Genomic DNA, 19,462 nt, shown 5'->3' on the forward strand with positions numbered 1-19,462 from the left:
TCCACAAAAATGTCAACTGATGCTTGAAAGAATACAGCGGTGGGGGGCACACCACTCAGTGTATCTGCTCCGACCTTGCCACTGAATCAACCTTCCTCTTTGCCACCCTTCTCCATCCCTACCCACCACCAAAGAGGCTATATGTATTCAGTAATTGATAAATATTATTATTTTTTGATGATCATAACTGAAAACAGTACATATTATTATTCGATTATTTTAATTAAAAATCAGTTGTGATGCGTTCATTCACCTTTTCAACCTTCATTGAAAGCCTGCTGTGCTTCTGGCACTCTGCAAGGCACTGAGGTTACCATTGTCGAGAAGGAATTGTCCCTGTCGTCGTCTAGAAAAGTGAGCTTTCAAATCCTGGCTCCAGGCTGCTGACGGAGTCCTAGAAGGTCAGCAGCTCATAAACATCAGGTTGACCCAGGTCGCAAGAGGAGCATTTCCAGCAGGCTCTAGACCCTGGGTCTCAAGCTTGTTTCCTTCCCGCCGTGCAAAAGCATCAGCACCAAGCAGGAAGCAATTCCCGCTTCAGCCGGGAAGTGGCGGCCTGCAGCCGACCGGGCCTCGGGGTGACTTAGGCTCGAGGTTCCACTTAGGGGCACTCTCGTGTGGCTCGCGCGCCGCACTTCTCCATAGGCGGAACCATCTGACTGTGTCCCTAGTTTCTGCGGGTTTCGTAATCAGCGGGCACCCAGCGATCCGGTTTCCGTGCAGCTTCCGGTTGTTTGCTGGGCCGTGCAGCTTCCGGTTGTTTGCTGGGCCCTGCAACAAACAGGGGACGGACTCAGCTGGGCGATTGGGGAAGAAACCGACCCCGGCGAGCTGAGGTTTCCTACAGGCGTCTGCGGCCCTCTGCCCCGCCATTGCCGGATCTCGGGCCTGACCCGGGCAGCGCGCCTGGTGTCCAAGGAAGGCGGGGGAGATGGTCCAGATGGAGACGCAACTGCAGAGCATTTTTGAGGAGGTGGTGGTGAGTGGAACGGCCAGGGATCCAGGACGATGGCTGGGAGAGGGGGTGGCTCGGGGGCAATGATTCAGGAAACCTGGCTCGGGCAACCTCTCCTCCATCTCTTCTTTGTTGTGAAACCGTGTATGTGTGCAACGGTTGAGCAGTTCTCAAACTGCTGTCCAATTCCAAGTCTCCTTTGAAATCCACAACACCCTTTGTTACAGACCAAGCAGGCAGGTATTGTTTGTTTTTTCGCGTTGCTGATTAAGGTGACTTGCCCTTGTTGCATTGTATTATTTTGCTCGGGCACGCCCCTCCCCCTCCCTTTTTAAAAAAACAAAATTCACGTCGTTTACTTTTTTTTTTTTTTTAACAGAAAACGGAAATTATAGAAGAGGCTTTCCCTGGGTGAGTATATGCATGGCAGATTTTTGTGTTTTTACCTGAGTGTATCTTTGTAAGATTTTATTTAGGTCTGCCTTGGAGGTTTATAAGATCCACTATTCTGGTTATGTTGAATTACCTTTTTAAAACTAGTGGCAAATAATGCTATTTTTGTTTTTTAGCATGTTTATGGACACCCCTGAAGATGAAAAAACAAAACTAATTAGCTGTTTGGGGGCCTTCAGACAGTTTTGGGGTGGTCTTTCTCAGGTGAGCTCTGCATTTTTAATACACTCAGCTGATGATTTTTCACCCTTTTTTTTTTCGCATTTTCTTTGATGTTGCTGTTAAGGTCTTTCTGGAAAAGGAGAAATAAAATTGTCATCATCTTTTATTTGTCTATTCTGATTTCCATTTGTTTCAATTTGTATTTTTCCAGTAGAGAATCTGTATTGAAAAATCAGGTTGGTGACAGCACAGTGTGAGTTGTTTTTATAAATCTCTCCCAAGTTAGATTATATAAAACCATTTTGATCCTATGCTGATTTATTTGGTGCACTTCAGAACAGCTGTGTTAAGGTTTGTAATGGATAAAAATTTCCATTTTTAGGAACTGGAAACTGGCCCAGCATTGATACAAAGATACCACAATAAGGATACAAAGATATAATAAAATTGAGGAAAGGAACAGTAAAACTTAGTAACAGAGAACATTCACCAGAAAATGCAGCCTTGAAAAAGACAAAGTGTGTGATCCTTAAAGAGTTCATAGTCCAGTAGTACCTTATCTTCTCATGGTGCATTTTGGTAGGTAAATGAGAACTGTTTGCACTTGAGCTGCTGGTGGTTACGACTTGCTACTCAGACATGGATCACAGAGTTTCAATACATTAGTTTTTTAAAATTTCTTTTCCTTTTAATTATTTTTTTCTTTTTTTAAATTTATTTATTTTTGGCTGCGTTGGATCTTCATTGCTTCACGTGGACTTTCTCTAGTTGCGGCGAGCGGGGGCTACTCTTAGTCGCGGTGCGCGGGCTTCTCGTTGCGGTGGCTTCTCTTGTTGCAGAGCACGGGCTCTTGGTGCGCGGCCTTCAGGAGTTGTGCACGCGCTCAGCAGTTCTGGCTCGTGAGCTCTAGAGTGCATGCCCAGTAGTTGTCGCGCATACACTTAGTTGCTCCACGGCATGTGGGATCTTCCCGGACCAGGGCTCGAACACATGTCCCCTGGGTTGGCAGGCGGATTCTTAACCACTGCGCCACCAGGGAAGCACCCTAATTATTTTCTAATAGATAATATATTCATACAGTACAAAATGCAAAAGCTTGGACCAAAAGTTGGACCCAATGATGAATCTGCCTTCCATCTTTCTTAGCTTAATTGCTTGTTTCTTTTTCTGTCTGCAAACAGCATTCCCAGTTTATGTTTCCTTCTAGAAGCGTTTTTTTTTAATACATTTATTTTATTTATTTATTTTTGGCTGCATTGGGTCTTCGTTGCTGCGCGCAGGGTTTCTCTAGTTGCGGTGAGCAGGGGCTACTCTTCGTTGCGGTGCGTGGGCGTCTCATTGCAGTGGCTCCTGTTGTTGCAGAGCACAAGCTCTAGGTGCACAGGCTTCAGTATTTGTGGCATGTGGGCTCTAGAGCGCAGGCTTAGTAGTTGTGGTGCAGCATCTTAATTGCTCTGCAGCATGTGGGATCTTCCCCGACCAGGGCTCGAACCCGTGTCTCCTGCATTGGCAGGTGGATTCTTAACCACTGCACCACCAGGGAAGCCCCTATAAGTGTTTTATGCATAGAATCATTTTTATAGAATGTTCATATGCCATGTACACTGTTCATTAGCACCTTGCTTTTTTCCTCTTAATATTAAATTCTCAAAGTAATTGTACATCAATCCATTAAGAGTTACTTCTGCCTTCTTTTCTTACTTTCTTATAGCAACATAATATTCTATTATATGGCTGCACCTTGGAAGCCCCTAAGTGTTTTATGCATAGAATCATTTTTATAGAATGTTCATATGCCATGTACACTGTTCATTAGCACCTTGCTTTTTTCCTCTTAATATTAAATTCTCAAAGTAATTGTACATCAATCCATTAAGAGTTACTTCTGCCTTCTTTTCTTACTTTCTTATAGCAACATAATATTCTATTATATGGCTGCACCTTCCTTTATTTAACCAGTCTCCTACCAACTGACAGGTTGCTTCTTACCTTTATTCGCTTTAAATAATACTATAATGAACAGTTTTATGCATGGGACACAGAATAAATTTATAGTATTGCTGGGTCAGAGGGTGTGTCTATGTGTAGTTTTTATAGAAATTGCCTGATAGCTTTCCATAAGGGTTTTACCAATTTATACTCCCGATAGCAATGTATAAGAGTATCTGTTCCCTAGAGCCTCATAGTAGAATGTTAATCTACTTTTTGATCTTTGAACTTTTTGATCTTTGCCAATCTAAAACAGGAGAAATTTCATTTCAGTGTGGTTTTATTTTTGCATTTCTCTGAGTAATGTTGAACATCTTTATGACATACTTTAATATTTTAATAATTCGTTAAATATTTTATGAGTTAAGACATAGCCCTTGTCTTCGAAAATTTTATATTCTAATGGAGGAGCTGGGAAGAAAATAAGTATTTCTAAATCAGCATTATATGTTCAACAGTAGAAGTGTGTATCAGGGACAGTGGTAGCACAGAGGAGCAGGACATCTTGAGGATATCCTAGAAGATAATCTGTGATTTGGGTACTACATTTTGGTATCAGATTTAAAGTTTTGCAAGTCTAGAAATTGGATATGTCATTAGATTCATAACTCATTGGGCTCTTAGGGATTAGACTCACGAAATTCTCATGAGGCTGATGTACTAATTCATAGTGGATTTTCCCCCCAGTGACAGGAATATTTATATCTGCCATTAAGGGCACTGCTTACAATGCCGTACACAATCTTTGCTAGAGTTTTCTATTGATCATGAATATGTTAATAAAATCGTACTCTTTTTGGAGGTGCCATGTAGTAAAAATGGTGGAAGTTTATATAATTGTATGATTTTAAGCTTACTATAACTCAAGTACTAAATCTGAATTTTTTCAGTTTTTTTTTTTTAGAATTTGTTTTCATCCATGAATTTATAATGGAGTATCTCATTCATAGTCTTGATATACTCCCAGGTACTATTAGCTATTTGTCAGTTACAAAATATAAGTTTAGACCTAAAGCGTAATCATTTTCTGATTTTCCAGGAATCTCACGAACAATGCATCCAGTGGATTGTTAAATTCATTCACGGCCAGCATAGTCCTAAAAGAATTTCTTTTCTTTATGACTGCTTAGCAATGGCGGTCGAGACTGGTCTCCTTCCACCCAGGTACGTTTCATGGTGAATATGAGCAATCTAAAGAATTTTCTTTCTATCTTTTTTTTTTATAAATTTATTTATTTTATTTTATTTATTTTATTTTTGGCTGCATTGGGTCTTTGTTACTGTGCGTGGGCTTCCTCTAGTTGCGGTGAGTGGGGGCTACTCTTTGTTGCCGTGCGCTGGCTTCTCATTGCAGTGGCTTTTCTTGCTGCGGAGCACAGGCTCCAGGGCGCCCAGGCTTCAGTAGTTGTGGCTCACAGGCTCCGTAGTTGTGGCTCACGGGCTCTGGAGAGCAGGCTCAGTAGTTGTGGTGCACGGACTTAGTTACTCCGCAGCATGTGGGATCTTCCCGGATCAGGGCTCGAACCCGTGTCCCCTGTATTGGCAGGAGGATTCTCAACCACTGCACCACCAGGGAAGCCCAGAATTTTCTTTTTTATTAATGTTTAGAAATTGGTTGAGGTTGTTGTAAAAGGATAAGGGAATGAAGAAGGAAGTTGGGCTCAACAAGAAGTCTTTTGTAATATCTCATTTTTAATTTCTAGGATGCAGTATTCTTAGAATTGTATACTTATGGTGCTCAAAACCAGGCAGACTTTGCCTTTCAGTCCAGAGACTAAAATCACTCATGTTGATGAGCTTGTTCCAGTTAACTTTTGTTGTTTTTGTTATATTCACTAGTTTGTTTATTGTATTTTTTAGATTCTACATATAAGTGATATCATACAGTATTTGTCATTCTCTGTCTGACTTATTTCACTTAGCACCGTACCCTTCAAGTCCATCCATGTTGTTGCAGATGACACAGTTTCATTCTTTTTTTACTGATGAGTAGTATTCCACTGTGTGTGTGTGTGTGTGTGTGTGTGTGTGTGTGTGTGTGTGTGTGTGTGTGTATGCATGCATGACATGTCTTTTTTATCCATTCATCTGTTGAGGGACACTTAGGTTGCTTCCATATCTTGGCAATTGTAAATAATCCTGCTATGAACATTGGGGTGCATGTATCTTTTCAGTTTAGTGTTTTTGGTTTTTTTGGCTATATACCCAGGAGTGGAATTGCTCGGTTGGTTCCAGTTTACTTTTGCTGCGTGATGAATTACTTCAATACTTTGTGGCTTAAAACAATAATAATCCTTTTATTATTAACATTCATGATTATAGTGCTTGACTGGGCAAGCAGTATGTAGTTTTTTCTCAGGTCTCATGATTGCAATCAGATAGTGGCTACGACTGGAGTCATGACAAAGGTTTCCCCATTCATATCTGGTGGATGATACCTGGCTGTCATCTGAGACATCAGCTGGCACTGTTGGCCAGAACCTACATGTGCCTTCTCCATGTAACCTGGACTTTCTCACAGCATAGTGGAGTCCAAGAGCAAGCATTCATAAGAGGGCTAGGCAGAAGCTTTATCACCTTGCCTTGAAAGTCATACAGCATCCCATTTGCCAGTATTAGGCCTGCCCAGGTTGAGGGGTAGAGAATGACACTGATACTTTTCATGGGAGGGGTATCAATGTCACATTTTAGAAGAGCATGTGGGATTGAAAGTCTTCTTGCAGCCATCTTGGAAAAATACAGTTTGCCACAAACTGGTAAATGGTAAATATTTAACCAATAGCTTTTGGTACATATCTTTCTAGTAAAAATATAATGTAATTAATATTATTTAGTTCTACTTTGTGTTTAGTCTTTCATATAAGTAAAAAAATGTAAAATACTATACGTAATTTTTTGAAAGTGTGCTTGAGTAATATGTACCTTTATGAAAAATACTTACTGGGACTTCCCTGGTGGCACAGTGGTTAAGAATCCGCCTGCCAATACAGGGGACATGGGTTCGATCCCTGGTCTGGGAAGATCCCACATGCCACGGAGATTTAAGCCAGTGCGCCACAACTACTGAGCCCATGTGCCTTAGAGCCCGTGCTCTGCAGGAAGAGAAGCCACTGCAATGAGAAGCCTGCGCACCACAACGAAGAGTAGCACCCACTCACCACAACTAGAGAAAACCCGTGCACAGCAATGAAGACCCAACGCAGCCAAAAAAAAAAAAACTTACTATGGCAAATATAATATGCAGAGTACGCAGACCTTGGCTATTAGAGAACTTGCAAAAATTCTGTCTTGTAATCGGAATGGGTATTCCTTTTTTCTAGGATGGTTTGTGAATCCCTGATAAACTCTGACACACTTGAATGGGAAAGAACACAGCTTTGGGCCTTAACATTTAAACTGGTTCGGAAAATAATTGGAGGAGTGGATTACAAGGTATTTTTTTCCTAATTATTCAATATAAAAAGTAATCGTTGTTAGGTGTGATTACTTTTTCAGTGTACATATCTTAATTTCACATGGGAGAAATGAAGTGGAACCATTTACAAAATCTCCTTTTTTGTTGTATCTCCTGAAGGGATTTAAAATTGCTCAGTGTTTCTCACAGCTTCTCTGCTCCCCTCCCAACATTCTTAAAAATGCAGGTGGCTGGTAAATTTCTGTGACAGGTAGGCAAGTCACCAAGCAGACTCTGGGTCCCTTCATGCCACAGATCTTAGGATGTTGGGGCGCCTTTCCAATGAAAGCACAGAGCAGGTGTGTATGGAACTGAGAAGAGATGCAGGCATCAGCTGATGAAGGGAGCAAGTCCTGCTTCACCCTGACCTCCCTTGGACACATTTCCTTCCTTAACTGGTGTCTTCAGCACTCTGCTCTTGACCAAAAACAACAGCATACACTCTCTAATTGTGTCTCATAATACATCTCAGGAGCTCCATAGCTGCAGAAGCTTCTCCTTCATTCAAGCCACTTTTGTTATTGTCCTTTTTGAAAGACTTGCCAATACCTGACCCTGTGCTTTATGTCTGTATTTTTGCTAATCTAAAATGACTTAACTGATAAGTATTGGCTTGAATCGTGATTTAATACAGAATTAATTCTAAGAAGCTTTTTCTGATTATTTTCTCTGTACTTGAACTTCACTTTTCTTAGCATTAATATGTAGTTTTTAACCTCCTTACTTATTTGTATGGTGCTTTATAATTGTTTCTAATTTCTTTCATATATATGTTTTGTCTGTCTTCTTTACAAGATTGATCACATTGTTTATACTGTGGAATGAAATTTCTTCTCTATATGTCAGGTTCTGCTCTGAAATAATGCAACTGGTAATAGATATGAGTAGATGACCAGTTAACAGAATGGCCTTATTCGATAAGTTTGAGGGATTAAAGTATGTGATGGATGATGAGAAGGGGGAATAAAGTTAGAATATGCAATGGGAAGGAGTAGAAAAGGTCATCTGCCAGAAAGTTTGTATTATTGTCCATGTTTTCAGAGTATTTTCAAGTTATATTCAAATATATTTCTGTCTGTTAAGCTCAAATTAAACTTTTTGGACCCTCTTAGTAATAGAAACTTCTAATGTTGTGAAGGTCAAAAAAGCTTAGCAGAGTGTGGAAAGTTTAATTTTTATTTATAAGTGACTTTCTTCGTTCATTCATATTGCAAGCCATTCTTTAGAATTCTGCTTTGGAACATGACACTTCTCTTGGGTTAATGTTAGAGGGTTGAATGTTAGCTCTGGTTCAGAAAAAATCAAAAGTGTGACCTTGAGGGTAACATTTTTTTTTCCAAGTGTATAACCTTGAAAACTTTAGATGTTTTAACTATCACCGGGGACGTTTTTATATTTTAACCTATGACTTTTTTGTTTTATCAGGGTGTTCGAGATCTCTTAAAAGTGATTTTGGAGAAAACCTTAACAATTCCCAATACAGTGAGCTCAGCTGTTGTACAGCAGCTTCTAGCAGCAAGAGAGGTAATTTAAACATGTCTGCAATTCATTGATCATATCCTAAAAAAAGTCTAGTTTTACATAGTTCTGTGCTTTTAAAACTTATGGTAGCTTGTAAAACGTTCCATTTCTTTACTTCTACAAAAATCGTGTTTTAAAGGTTCTATTTCACTTTCATTGTATTTCAAAGGGAAATTTTATATTTTAATTAATTCATGGTTTTTAAATGAAAACAACAATATTGATATTAAAGTATTTTCAACCATTTTAAAACATCAGCCTGTGGACCACTTAAAAGATCTTTGTGCTTTGTAACTAATGTTGCAAGAATTGTTAGTCTGTTGCCTTCCTATTAGAGTCTACGAATAATTGATGCATTTTCAATGTTTCTTACTATCAGCAGTCATTTTATTATTTATTAATCTTCATTTTTACATATTCACATATAAACAAATTTTTTATGCTACAGTTTAAGCCCAGTGAATCCATGAAGTAATATCTCTACTTTTTAATACCATAGTTCTTGTTGTTATTGCATTTAAGGGGCTTATCTGTGGGACTAGTCAAAATAATAACATCACCCTCTTATTTTTCTTAGGTTATAGCATATATCTTGGAAAGAAATGCTTGTTTATTACCAGCATATTTTGCAGTCACAGAGATCAGGAAATTATATCCTGAGGGAAAACTTCCACACTGGGTAAATTTTTAATAGAAAGTTTAATAGAAAAGTTTTAATAGAAAGTTTTATTAAAAATCGTTATATTAATCTGATTTTTTGTGTGCTTATTCTTTTAATGGTCACTTTATTCTTAGATAATAATGTGATTTTTTTGTGTGCTTATTCTTTTAACAGTCACTTTATCCTTAGATAATACGTAATATGTATTTCTTTCATTTGTCTGCTGTCCTGCTGAGACAGTTTATATATTATGTGATGAAATATACATAGCTTCATCAAATAGCTAAGAACATGGTGGTATGACCTGGCTTAATTCAGGAAGAAATGAACTGGTAAGTAATTGTTTGGAAGGAAGCAAAAGAGAACTAACCTTTGAGTAATTTTATGTGCCAGGAATTGTACTAAATCTTTACATATTATCTCATTTTATGTAAATGATTCTTGTATTCGGAGCAATCTTGATTTTATTTTTATACTTATTTGTTTTCTGTTTTGTTTTGTTTCAGTTACTTGGAAACCTGGTATCAGACTTTGTGGACACCTTCAGGCCCACAGCAAGGATCAACTCCATTTGCGGTAGGATTATGATTCAAAATATACTAAATAGTACCTGGTCTTTAGTGATCTGATATTGAACAAAGTTGATGGATGGTATCTTATACACGTCTTGGTGACTTGTCATTTTAGTATAACTCTAGGAGCTTATAATGTCCTTTTACTTGCTTCAGGTACTTTGTGTGTTAAGTACAGGGAAGGAAAAGCAACTGTCTGGACTGGTCTAAGCTTCAGATAGAACCATTCTAGAAGATGTGTTTCCTGGTGATTAGAGGGAACTTTTAGTAGAGCTAGTAAAGCACCGTGGAATCTCTAGGCAACTGGAAGTTGCAGTAGATCTGCCCCTCGATTATCTGACTCTCTCAGCCCATTCCAATTTACACCTTTGCTCTGTATTTCATTTATTTTGTTTTCCATTTTTTCATGTTCATTAGATTCTCAGAATTTTCTTTTAAAAATAAGCACACGTGATTTGCAGTTTTTGCAGTGCTCGTATATATTCCTGAATAACTTCTAGAAATCATGGTGGCCTCAGAACAGCCTGGAATATAGACATTGTTTAGTCAATGATGAAGTTTTTAGCACTTTCTGTGAGTCAGGTGCTATTCTGGACACTGGAAATACAAAAACTAAACAGACACTAGACAGATAATTCTTAGGCTTTTAGTTTTTGTAACTGAGTAGATACTGACATCATTTAATGAATTATGGAAGGATTGAGAAGGATGATGATGAATTTAGTTTAAGTTATGTTGAACTGGAGGTGCCTGTGGGACATTGCAGTGACAGTGTTTATCAGGCATTTGTATACATGAACTGATTGATGGTCATATACTACATCTAAGGCTTCTAGGAGCATCATGTTTAAAGTTACTCAGGTTGACCCTAGATAAAGCGTCTGTAAACTTTTTCTGTAAATGGTGATATAACAAATATTTTAGGCTTTGTGGACTATACAGTCTGCTGCAACTACTCAACTCTGCCATTACAGTGCAAAAGCAACAGTGTTCCAGTACAGCTTTACAGAAACAGGCAGATTTTGTCCATGGTCTGCAGCTTGCCGACCTCTGTCCCTGGACAAATGCAACATTTGTGAGTTTAGAAGCCCTGTACAAATTGGTCTTTAACCATCTGGGCTAAAAATAATCAAAGAAAATTCCCAAACTTATATCTAATTAAAACATATTTTTAACCAGTGCCTGGTTCAGCATAGATATTCATTAAATAGTTGTAGAGTGAATGAAGGACCAGGCATTGCTATGTTCACATTTATTTAGAAACATTTTTTTGTAATGCATACAGGCCGTTGCAGCCTTCTGCCAGTTGTAAATAACTCAGGCGCCATTTGTAATTCATGGAAATTGGACCCTGCAACTCTCCGTTTTCCTTTGAAAGGCCTCTTGCCATATGATAAGGTATGTTACTAAATACGATGGAACTTTCTTGATCCGTCTAAGAGTCTTCATCCTGGATTATTTGATGTGTAATGCTAAATTGTCTCTTCATAGACTGAAGAAGTAAATATTTAATGAAAGATAGTTTATGGTTTATCATATGATTTCAATATCCAAGTACAACCTGTGGTTTATGATATTGCAGCTGTCTATGTTCCAATGGTCCACTTCTGGCAAAGCACTTGGTGTTAGAAAATTTAAGTTTTTAATTGATTCCTTGTTTTCACTTTTCCTTTACAAAGCAGGGACCAAAAATGAATTTGCAGTGTCCCTAAAATTTGAAGAGTGAGCCTCCTATTTGTTAAGATTTTTTTCAAAAGGGGAGGACAAAAGTAGAGTAGAAATTTCTCAAAGGAAAAAAATCCACAAATATCCATAAAATGAAATATGTGATATAGACATAAAGCTATAATGAAATATGACATCTATTTTATTATCTTGGGGTTTGGAGTAGTGACAGAGTAGGGTATGGGGAGGGCAAGATAGTTTTCATGTAAATGTTTGATGTCAAAAATGACATAGACAGTGATTAGGAAACTTTTCCAAAAGTGAGGAGTGTAAAATAGTGCAACTAAAGTGACAGTTCTGGGTTCTTGGCATATTAGTCAGCAAAACTTTAGAAAAAGTGGTAAACTAAATGGAATTTGCAATCATGATAGCAGTAATAATGAAAACAGAGAAACTTATTGTGAACTTACTATGTGCCAGGCACTGTTTAAGAGCTTACTTTGCAACAACTTTTATTCTTAACTATCATCTTAATATTTCCATTATCCAGATGATGAAACTGAGACAGTGAGTGGGGTAGTAACTTGACTAAAAGGCCCCACATTTAGAAAATAGTATAGTCAGGATTTGAACTCTTAACCCGTGTGCTATCAAGTCCTCTCCAAATTTGGAAATGATGTTTATGTATATACACTTGTAGGAGAATGATTAGAAACTGCCTCCATTCCTCTTTGATTAGATTTCTGGGGAAAAAAATCCCTTCCCTACAGTGATGCTTAAGACTTTCACGTGACTGTAGCTGAAGCCATTTCTAACTTTTCCTCTATGACCTTGGGCAAGTCCCTTCACCTCAGTTACATCATTTATCAAATGAGGGGTGGGAACAGATTAATTGTAAGCACTAAAATCCTATGATTTTTTTCCACTAGATACTGCCTACTCTGTGAAGGTAACAAGTGCCTTTAGAGGATTTTTTGATCCCAATTTCAAATTATTCGAATTAACATTAACTTTGATCTTGAAGCAATAATTTTCTTTATTTTCTTTAAAGGATCTGTTTGAACCACAGACTGCTTTGTTGAGATATGTTTTGGAGCAGCCTTATTCCAGGGATATGGTCTGCAATATGCTAGGTTTAAATAAGCAGGTACTGTACTGTGCTGGAAACCTAGTACATTCTGCATAGAATCTGCACTATTCTTTTCTCTTTTCTTTGCTATAGCTAACTGAGCAAAACAGTTAAGAACTATTCGGTGATTTTTTTTTTTTAATATATGGTTTATTAAACAATGTATTGTTCTTATCATTTATATATTGCTTTAAGAATATTTAAATTAAGAAGGAGATATTTTAAAAATTGGTTTATTTTGCATTGCTTTTTTTTCTATAAGGCCAGTTTCAAGTATACCTTTTGCCAGAGAAACCTACACATGACTTAACCATAATTTTTGACTTTTTTTGTTGTTTGGGTGTCTATTTTTATAACCCTTGGTATTTTCAGCATGGCCTCAATTGCTGATTTTCTTTTTTTCTTTTTGGTGTGTGTTTGTTTTTGGTGGTTTAACATGTGGGAGGGTTTGTGCTGACTCTGGGTTCCTTGAGGCTGGCCTCATAGTCACTGTTTTGTCTTTTCTTTTTTTCTTCCTTTATTTTTGTTCTGTCCTGTCTTGTCCTGCCCATCCTCCAATGCTCTAGACCTTGAACATTGCTCAGGTATGTTCACAACCTTACTGTTGTATTGTGACTAACGATACGCTGGCCGCTTTGTAGCCACTGATTCCATTTAGAGAATACATGTATGGTCGGGGCTTGAAATTGGCAGGACCATGCTGAGACCAAGGCCACTAAAATGAATTTCTTCTTGGGATATGAGAGTTGTTTTTGGTGGATTGTTTTTGTTTTTGGTTTTTGGTGTTTGTTTTTTTTTAATATTCTTTTTTTTTTAATCAAATCAAGAGACAACACCTGGCACATGATAAAGCCTGTCACTTTTTTGATGGGTTGTTTTTCCTTCCCACTCCATTTTACTGTTTTTCATACTTTAGGGCTAAAGCTAGCCTGGTGGAATTTTCAGAGATGGAAAGATTTGTGGTGGCCTGTATCTTTCCAGACTATTAAAACATAAACAAACAACAACATCAATAAAAATACTTATGTTGCTTTGCCTAAAAACAAAAACAAATTAAAAACAAAACAAAAAAGAGAACAAAAGCACTTTAACAGAGATATGTTACTTTTAACAGTTGGAGTGGTATGCTTTACATGGGGAAGTTTTTTTGGAAACGTGAAGATTGACTAAGAAATGTCACACTCTTAGGTGACCCCACACCTGCTTGGCAAACACCCTTCTTTGTCCGTCTTTGCCAGAAGTGCCCTTCTCCTGCAGTGAGCGCCTCGCAGCTGAAGTCCACCTGTGGCAGGAGGAACACCAAATGGCCAAACTTTATAAACCGAACTCTTATACAGTCCCAAGTCTGTTCCAGGACTTTTCACCTTTGAGATTTTAAGCAAAATAGTGGTTCTCGTTATTTTTGTTAAAAATTTTTGAGCCCAACGTATATTAAAAGAGACCAGCTTTTTGATTTTAAAAAAACATTCTTGTCTAGGTTATATAAAGTAGCGTTGCTGTTTGCAATACTATAGTGAAGGTTGTGCCAGTGCTTCCATTTATAAAGCCCTATTTTTAAGGACATATAGCTTGGCCATAAAACTTGCTCAGTGTTGAAACTTTGCATGCCAAACCTCACCCTAGTAGCAGTATCTCTTTTATTATTTTAAGTTTTTTCTTCTGAAAAATTTACCAAGTCTCCTTGTTTGGACAAAAGCCTTTGTTCATGTGAAACTGAAACTGCTTCACACCACAGTATCTGACAGTTAACCTCACGTAACCTGTCAATGTAACATCTTAAACACCAAGTCTTTAACTCTGATCAGCTCTCACTTGAGTTAGAGGTAAGTATTCAGTGAACCTTGAAAGAATGCTTCATGCTATGTCTTAAAACTAACTTTTGCAGTGCACTTTAAGGCATACTTGACTCAGTTTCTTTTTGCAGTTTGATGAATAAATGTACCCATGGTCATTTGAGCTGCAAGTACTTTCCCCCAGATATCCTTAGCCATCCTTAGCTTTTTGCTTTTGGGGGGCAGCTCTTCTCAACCTAGAAATTGACAAAATTTAGAGAAGGGTGTTTCTGATCTGATCCTTTCAGTAACAAGTTTCAACCTAAAAAGAGTTTATGACTAAGACATAAATCCGTAAAAAATAAAGTTTATAATGGAAATGCTGACAGAACATTATTAATATTGATCTCACTGTAGTGTAAACATTGTCAAAAGTTCACAATTCATCATTAATTGTTTTGGGAGAAAACTGTAGTGAGCGCACTTGTAAGATATATGCTGCATTGACTTGTTTTACCACCTGGAAAGTAGGGTAGAAAATGAGAGCACACTGTATAAGAAGCATATGATTAAAAATAAACAAGTTATCTCATCACATCTTTTATCATTACAGAACTATATCCTGCACTATACTTTCTTGTCCTCTCTCTAGCAATGCAATAATTTACTTAAAGCTTTGAAACCTTTTAAGAGCTGTCCATATTGCATTTTCCAGTAGGAATTGGGCTATGGTATTTTATCCTAAAATTGGTTGCATTCAGAAGGTCATAAATAGCCCAGTTCTGTGACCAGCAAGGTAGTGTTCACAGTGTAAGAATCTTGTTTTGTGTATTTGCACAGGAGTTTGTATTCTTTGTACTGAATAAGAGCATTACAAAACAGATTCACTCCTGAAGCTCTTACGTGGTGGTATATGAACTCTGGCTGCCCTGAGACAGTGAAGTGCTAGACTGATCACTCAGTTTATCCTTAAAAGGCACCATTGAAAGTGGTATTAACTGGCATGGGACTCCAGTTCTGACTGGTAGAGAATATGATAAATGACATACAATGGGATTTTTCTTCCCAACCTGTCCTAAATAGATACTGCTTTAAAATTGATTTCTAGCACTGAAATAATGATTTTAAGTTAACTTACGCCCACCTAAGTACAATATGTTAAAATTGCACCACATAAGCAGTACCAAAACTTATATGAAAATGTCAGGGGCCACTTAATATAGGATATGCTTACTAAGATGGAAAGCATTATCATTTGCCATTTTAAATAGTGGTGGGAAAAAATCAGGGGCATGGGTGGGGCTTAATGTTAATGTTTCTGTTAATTCCTTGTGCCTGATTTTCAGCGTTTACCAAAACTGAAAATTTAATACAAATTTCCGATACAGTTTGAGCTGTTATGCAGAAATTGCATTGTTAAAATACTGAATTTAGATTCTTATTGTTAGCACAGGCTTTAACTAAACATACATAGACATATGATGTAAACTAATTCAATTTGTATGCCTATATCTTAAGACTTAAATTTATGAAAGCTTTCAGCAAGTTGTGAATAGCCATAGACATAGCATCCATTGGCTACCAGAATTATCACACCCTATGACTGATAATTAGCCTTTATTCACAGATCATTAAACTGATTTACAAATTTTCATTTCTTCCACTTTATAAAATTCATGTGGTGGAGAATCTTAATTTTAATGTAATTATCTTTTAGCAGTTGAAAACTAAAGCAAAACTTATTCTAAAGTAGTTAGTAGCACAGATCATTTTATATTCTGGACTTTTCCCTCTTTTTTTTTTTTTTTTTTTTTTTTTTTTTTTTGGTATTATTAAAATTGGCGAGTAAAAAAAGGAACATGTGTAAGCTATCCCTAAACTTGGTTTGAGAACTATCCTTGGATTTAACCAAAAACATCTGGGAAATATAGAGTTCATTCTGATAGATGTTCTGCTACCCTCAGACTAACCAGTGCATTTGGTGCCATAGAGATTCCTGACTGATTTAATTGTTAACAGAAAATCTGGGGGTAGTCTTGAGTCATGGTATATACTGAAAGCTTGTCAGCTTTGACTATAAATTTCCTAGTTGTTCTTACTTTGCCAAAATCTTAATATTTTTGGTTTTCCTCTAAATCATTAACTATATGACCATCAATCACTGCAGTCCTAAAAATATGTAGGTAAAAATCCAGTTCTCTGAAACAAATAGCTAATACTAATAAGGGAAACTCAAAAATGACGCAGGTGCTAAACACCAATTTTGTTTAGTTTATTCTTTTTTCCTGAAGCAGACTGATGGAAGACCATCATGGATGGAGGAATAGATGACAAATTGGTTAGTTTCCAGCTAGCAGCAAATTCCCATCGCTGAAGAAAAATTCCTACTGGAAATTCTGGCTTTACTTCTTTTCACAAATTTTTCTGACTCTTGTATACTTTGAATGACCTTGCTCTAAATTTGTGTTGTCTGACACATTTCTTAGGTTGTTGGTGGTTGGCAGAACTAGTGAATTTCAAGCCCTGTACACAGTAGTTGTGCATGCTGATTTAAGAAATAGTTTGTAGTGTTGTCTGTTGCACTTTGCTCTGCTTCATAATGATAATTACATTTGGAGGAAAAGTACCGTAGTCCCAACTGGTGGTGTTAATATTGCTCTTCGTAAACCTGTAATGTGATTGAACTGTGATCATGGCATTGTGTTCTTGGAAAAAATATGAAACAACCATTGATGCTCACTGTTTTGGATAGATGTTTGTTTTATTTGCATGCTTTAAGAAAGTGCAGCTATATTGGAGCTTTACAAGTTTGGAGCTGGCAGAAAGCATGCAAAAGAGGGGATGCTATTCATTATGTTTTGTTTTTTTCCAAATTTGTCCCCATTTTGCATTTTTCCCCTAAATTTAAGGAAATCATATCCCTTTTTCATGGCAAAAGACTAATAATCACATCTAAAGTTTATAGGGAAAGCATCTATGTTAGTATTGTATTCATTAGAAAGGCTTCCAACTGCCTGGCTATTAAGTCATATAACATTTTATTAAAAGTATAAAAATGGCTTAAAATATGGCTTAACATATTTCTTTTGGTGAAAGTACGTTTTTTAAAATCACTTTAAAAAAGCATAAATCTTTTTGCCTCTAGAAAGGGAAGTTGCATTTTCATTTTTAGTGTTTAAACTCAATTCTTTTTCTTGTTTTAGATTTTTACAATAGTCTAATTTAAAATTAAAGCTGCATTATGTTTGGCTTCTAAGAGGCAAGAGCAGAGATTTAGCTTTGAGATCAAGTTTTTTTTTTTTGTAGAGGAAGTTTTCCTTTCAGTATCAGATCAATGCCACACGTTGAAAAATAGACTGAGTAATCTGGAAGCTATTTAGATATACCTCTGAATATAAAGTTAGTGTAAACATGTGGTGATTACTTTTAAATAAATAGATCACACACTGCTTTGTTTGCTCTCCTGTCATAGTATTTAATTCCTGGGAATCCAGGGTTTTCATATTTTGAGCTAGATTGCAGACTTAATACTCTCATCCCCATTTCGTTTGTCTTTTAAATGATGTTTGTTCAAAAAATAAATAACAAAATTTTCTACTGTGTAGTGCCCTTTGTCATATTGGAACAGTGATGTCTATAGTGAAAGTCAAAAGTTAATGGGAAGGCTGTTTTGTGTGAGACCTGAAAAATAATTTTTTATGATACTCGTCCTCTATGATAATGTAACATGATGCAGCTTTAACAGACTAAATCTAACCTTAACTTTCTAAGTTCAACTTCATTCCATGCTTCTCAGCCTCTTGTTACGATTAATGCCCATTAACTGGTAACTTCTGAAACTAACCGGGAGGCTTTTGGAATACTGTATTTAATCTCTGCCCTACAGCACAAGCAGCGCTGCCCTGTGCTGGAGGACCAGTTGGTGGATCTGGTGGTTTATGCCATGGAGCGATCGGAGACCGAGGAGAAGTTTGATGATGGGGGAACAAGCCAACTCCTCTGGCAGCATCTCTCGAGTCAGCTCATTTTCTTTGTGCTTTTCCAGTTTGCAAGTTTTCCACATATGGTCCTTTCTCTTCATCAGAAGGTAAGTACCACACCCTTTGTCAGAGCCACTTTACCTGTTGATTAGTATGTTTTAGACTGGTGTGGATGTTACCTAGTGAACAGAAGTTCTGAGCTCTGATTTCTGTTCTGTTCAGTGCCTTTATGGTTTCTTAACTTCTCATTTTCTTGTCACCATAAAAACTGCATTCACTTATTCATTCCACATATTCACAGTGCAAGGACCAGGAGATACAAAATGAAAAGGCACTAGTATAGTACCCTCAAAGAGCTCTTTACCGGTGGGAAGATATAGGTATAAACAATTTGATTATAATATTATAGTTCACATAATGGAAGCATGTTTCCCTGTGATAGGAATGAGAGAATAGTCCCTATTAAAGACATCAGGAATGGCTTTCTCAAAGGAATCTTGAAACTATTACTTGAAAGACAAGTAGAAATTTGCCAAGAGGAAAAGATAGGAAAGTGTTTCCATAACAATAAGATGGTCATTTGGAAAGGGACAAAAGTGTGTGATAACTGGAAAGAAAAATGTAAAAGGGAAAGTGTTGGTGAGATGAAGAAAGCAGGAAGGTAAGGCCAGACATGGAGAACTTTATATGACCCTGTGTTTGTTCTGATTTAAATTCACTTTGGGAAGCAAATGAGGAAGGGAATGACATCATCATATACAAGTTGGAAAAATTACTGCTAATGACCACATGTAGGAAGACAGTGATGTAGAGATGGATGGAGCCAAAATCAGAAGCAAAGAAATTAGTAAGGGAGCTGTTGCAGTGGTCTGGGTGAGAGATGCTGAAGACCTAAACCAGGACTGAGAGGAGGAGCCAGAAACCCAGTATGCTGGGAGGTGAATATGACTTGGTGACGATAGGTGACAGGGAGTAACAGGAATCTAGGATCCCTCACCGGTTTCTGCTTAGACAGGTGAATGAAAGAGTAGAACAATGAATCCGAAACAGGGAATACGAGTGGAAGAGTAAGTTGTGGAAAGGGTTGGTTTTAGGCATAAGGCTTTGGACACATTGAATGGGAATAAAATAGTGTTGTATCTATAACAT

At 37.3% G+C, this 19,462-nt stretch overlaps 2 protein-coding genes across 3 annotated transcripts in view; one reads left to right on the plus strand and one right to left on the minus strand.

Annotated features, from left to right (window-relative positions):
* Nucleotides 1-325, minus strand: part of ENPP3 (ectonucleotide pyrophosphatase/phosphodiesterase 3) — a 78,919-nt gene extending 78,594 nt beyond the window's left edge. Inside the window, exon 1 of the mRNA XM_007456539.1 lies at nt 254-325. Coding sequence (XP_007456601.1) covers nt 254-268 — 15 coding nt within the window. The 5' untranslated portion in view covers nt 269-325. The remainder of the gene's footprint in view (nt 1-253) is intronic.
* A 487-nt stretch (nt 326-812) lies between these two features.
* Nucleotides 813-19,462, plus strand: part of MED23 (mediator complex subunit 23) — a 42,426-nt gene continuing 23,776 nt past the window's right edge. The window contains exons 1-12 of one of the 2 annotated variants that reach the window (XM_007456540.1): nt 932-979; nt 1,335-1,366; nt 1,525-1,612; nt 4,599-4,723; nt 6,880-6,991; nt 8,439-8,537; nt 9,112-9,213; nt 9,702-9,771; nt 11,053-11,165; nt 12,484-12,579; nt 13,128-13,145; nt 18,220-18,420. In XM_007456540.1, coding sequence (XP_007456602.1) covers nt 932-979; nt 1,335-1,366; nt 1,525-1,612; nt 4,599-4,723; nt 6,880-6,991; nt 8,439-8,537; nt 9,112-9,213; nt 9,702-9,771; nt 11,053-11,165; nt 12,484-12,579; nt 13,128-13,145; nt 18,220-18,420 — 1,104 coding nt within the window. Of the gene's footprint in view, nt 980-1,334; nt 1,367-1,524; nt 1,613-4,598; nt 4,724-6,879; nt 6,992-8,438; nt 8,538-9,111; nt 9,214-9,701; nt 9,772-11,052; nt 11,166-12,483; nt 12,580-13,127; nt 13,146-18,219; nt 18,421-19,462 lie in introns of both variants that reach the window. The other variant, XM_007456541.1, reaches the window with a different exon arrangement.

Source organism: Lipotes vexillifer, unplaced genomic scaffold (genome assembly GCF_000442215.2).
Source record: "Lipotes vexillifer unplaced genomic scaffold, Lipotes_vexillifer_v1.1 scaffold438, whole genome shotgun sequence".
NCBI classification, from domain to species: Eukaryota; Metazoa; Chordata; class Mammalia; order Artiodactyla; family Lipotidae; genus Lipotes; species Lipotes vexillifer.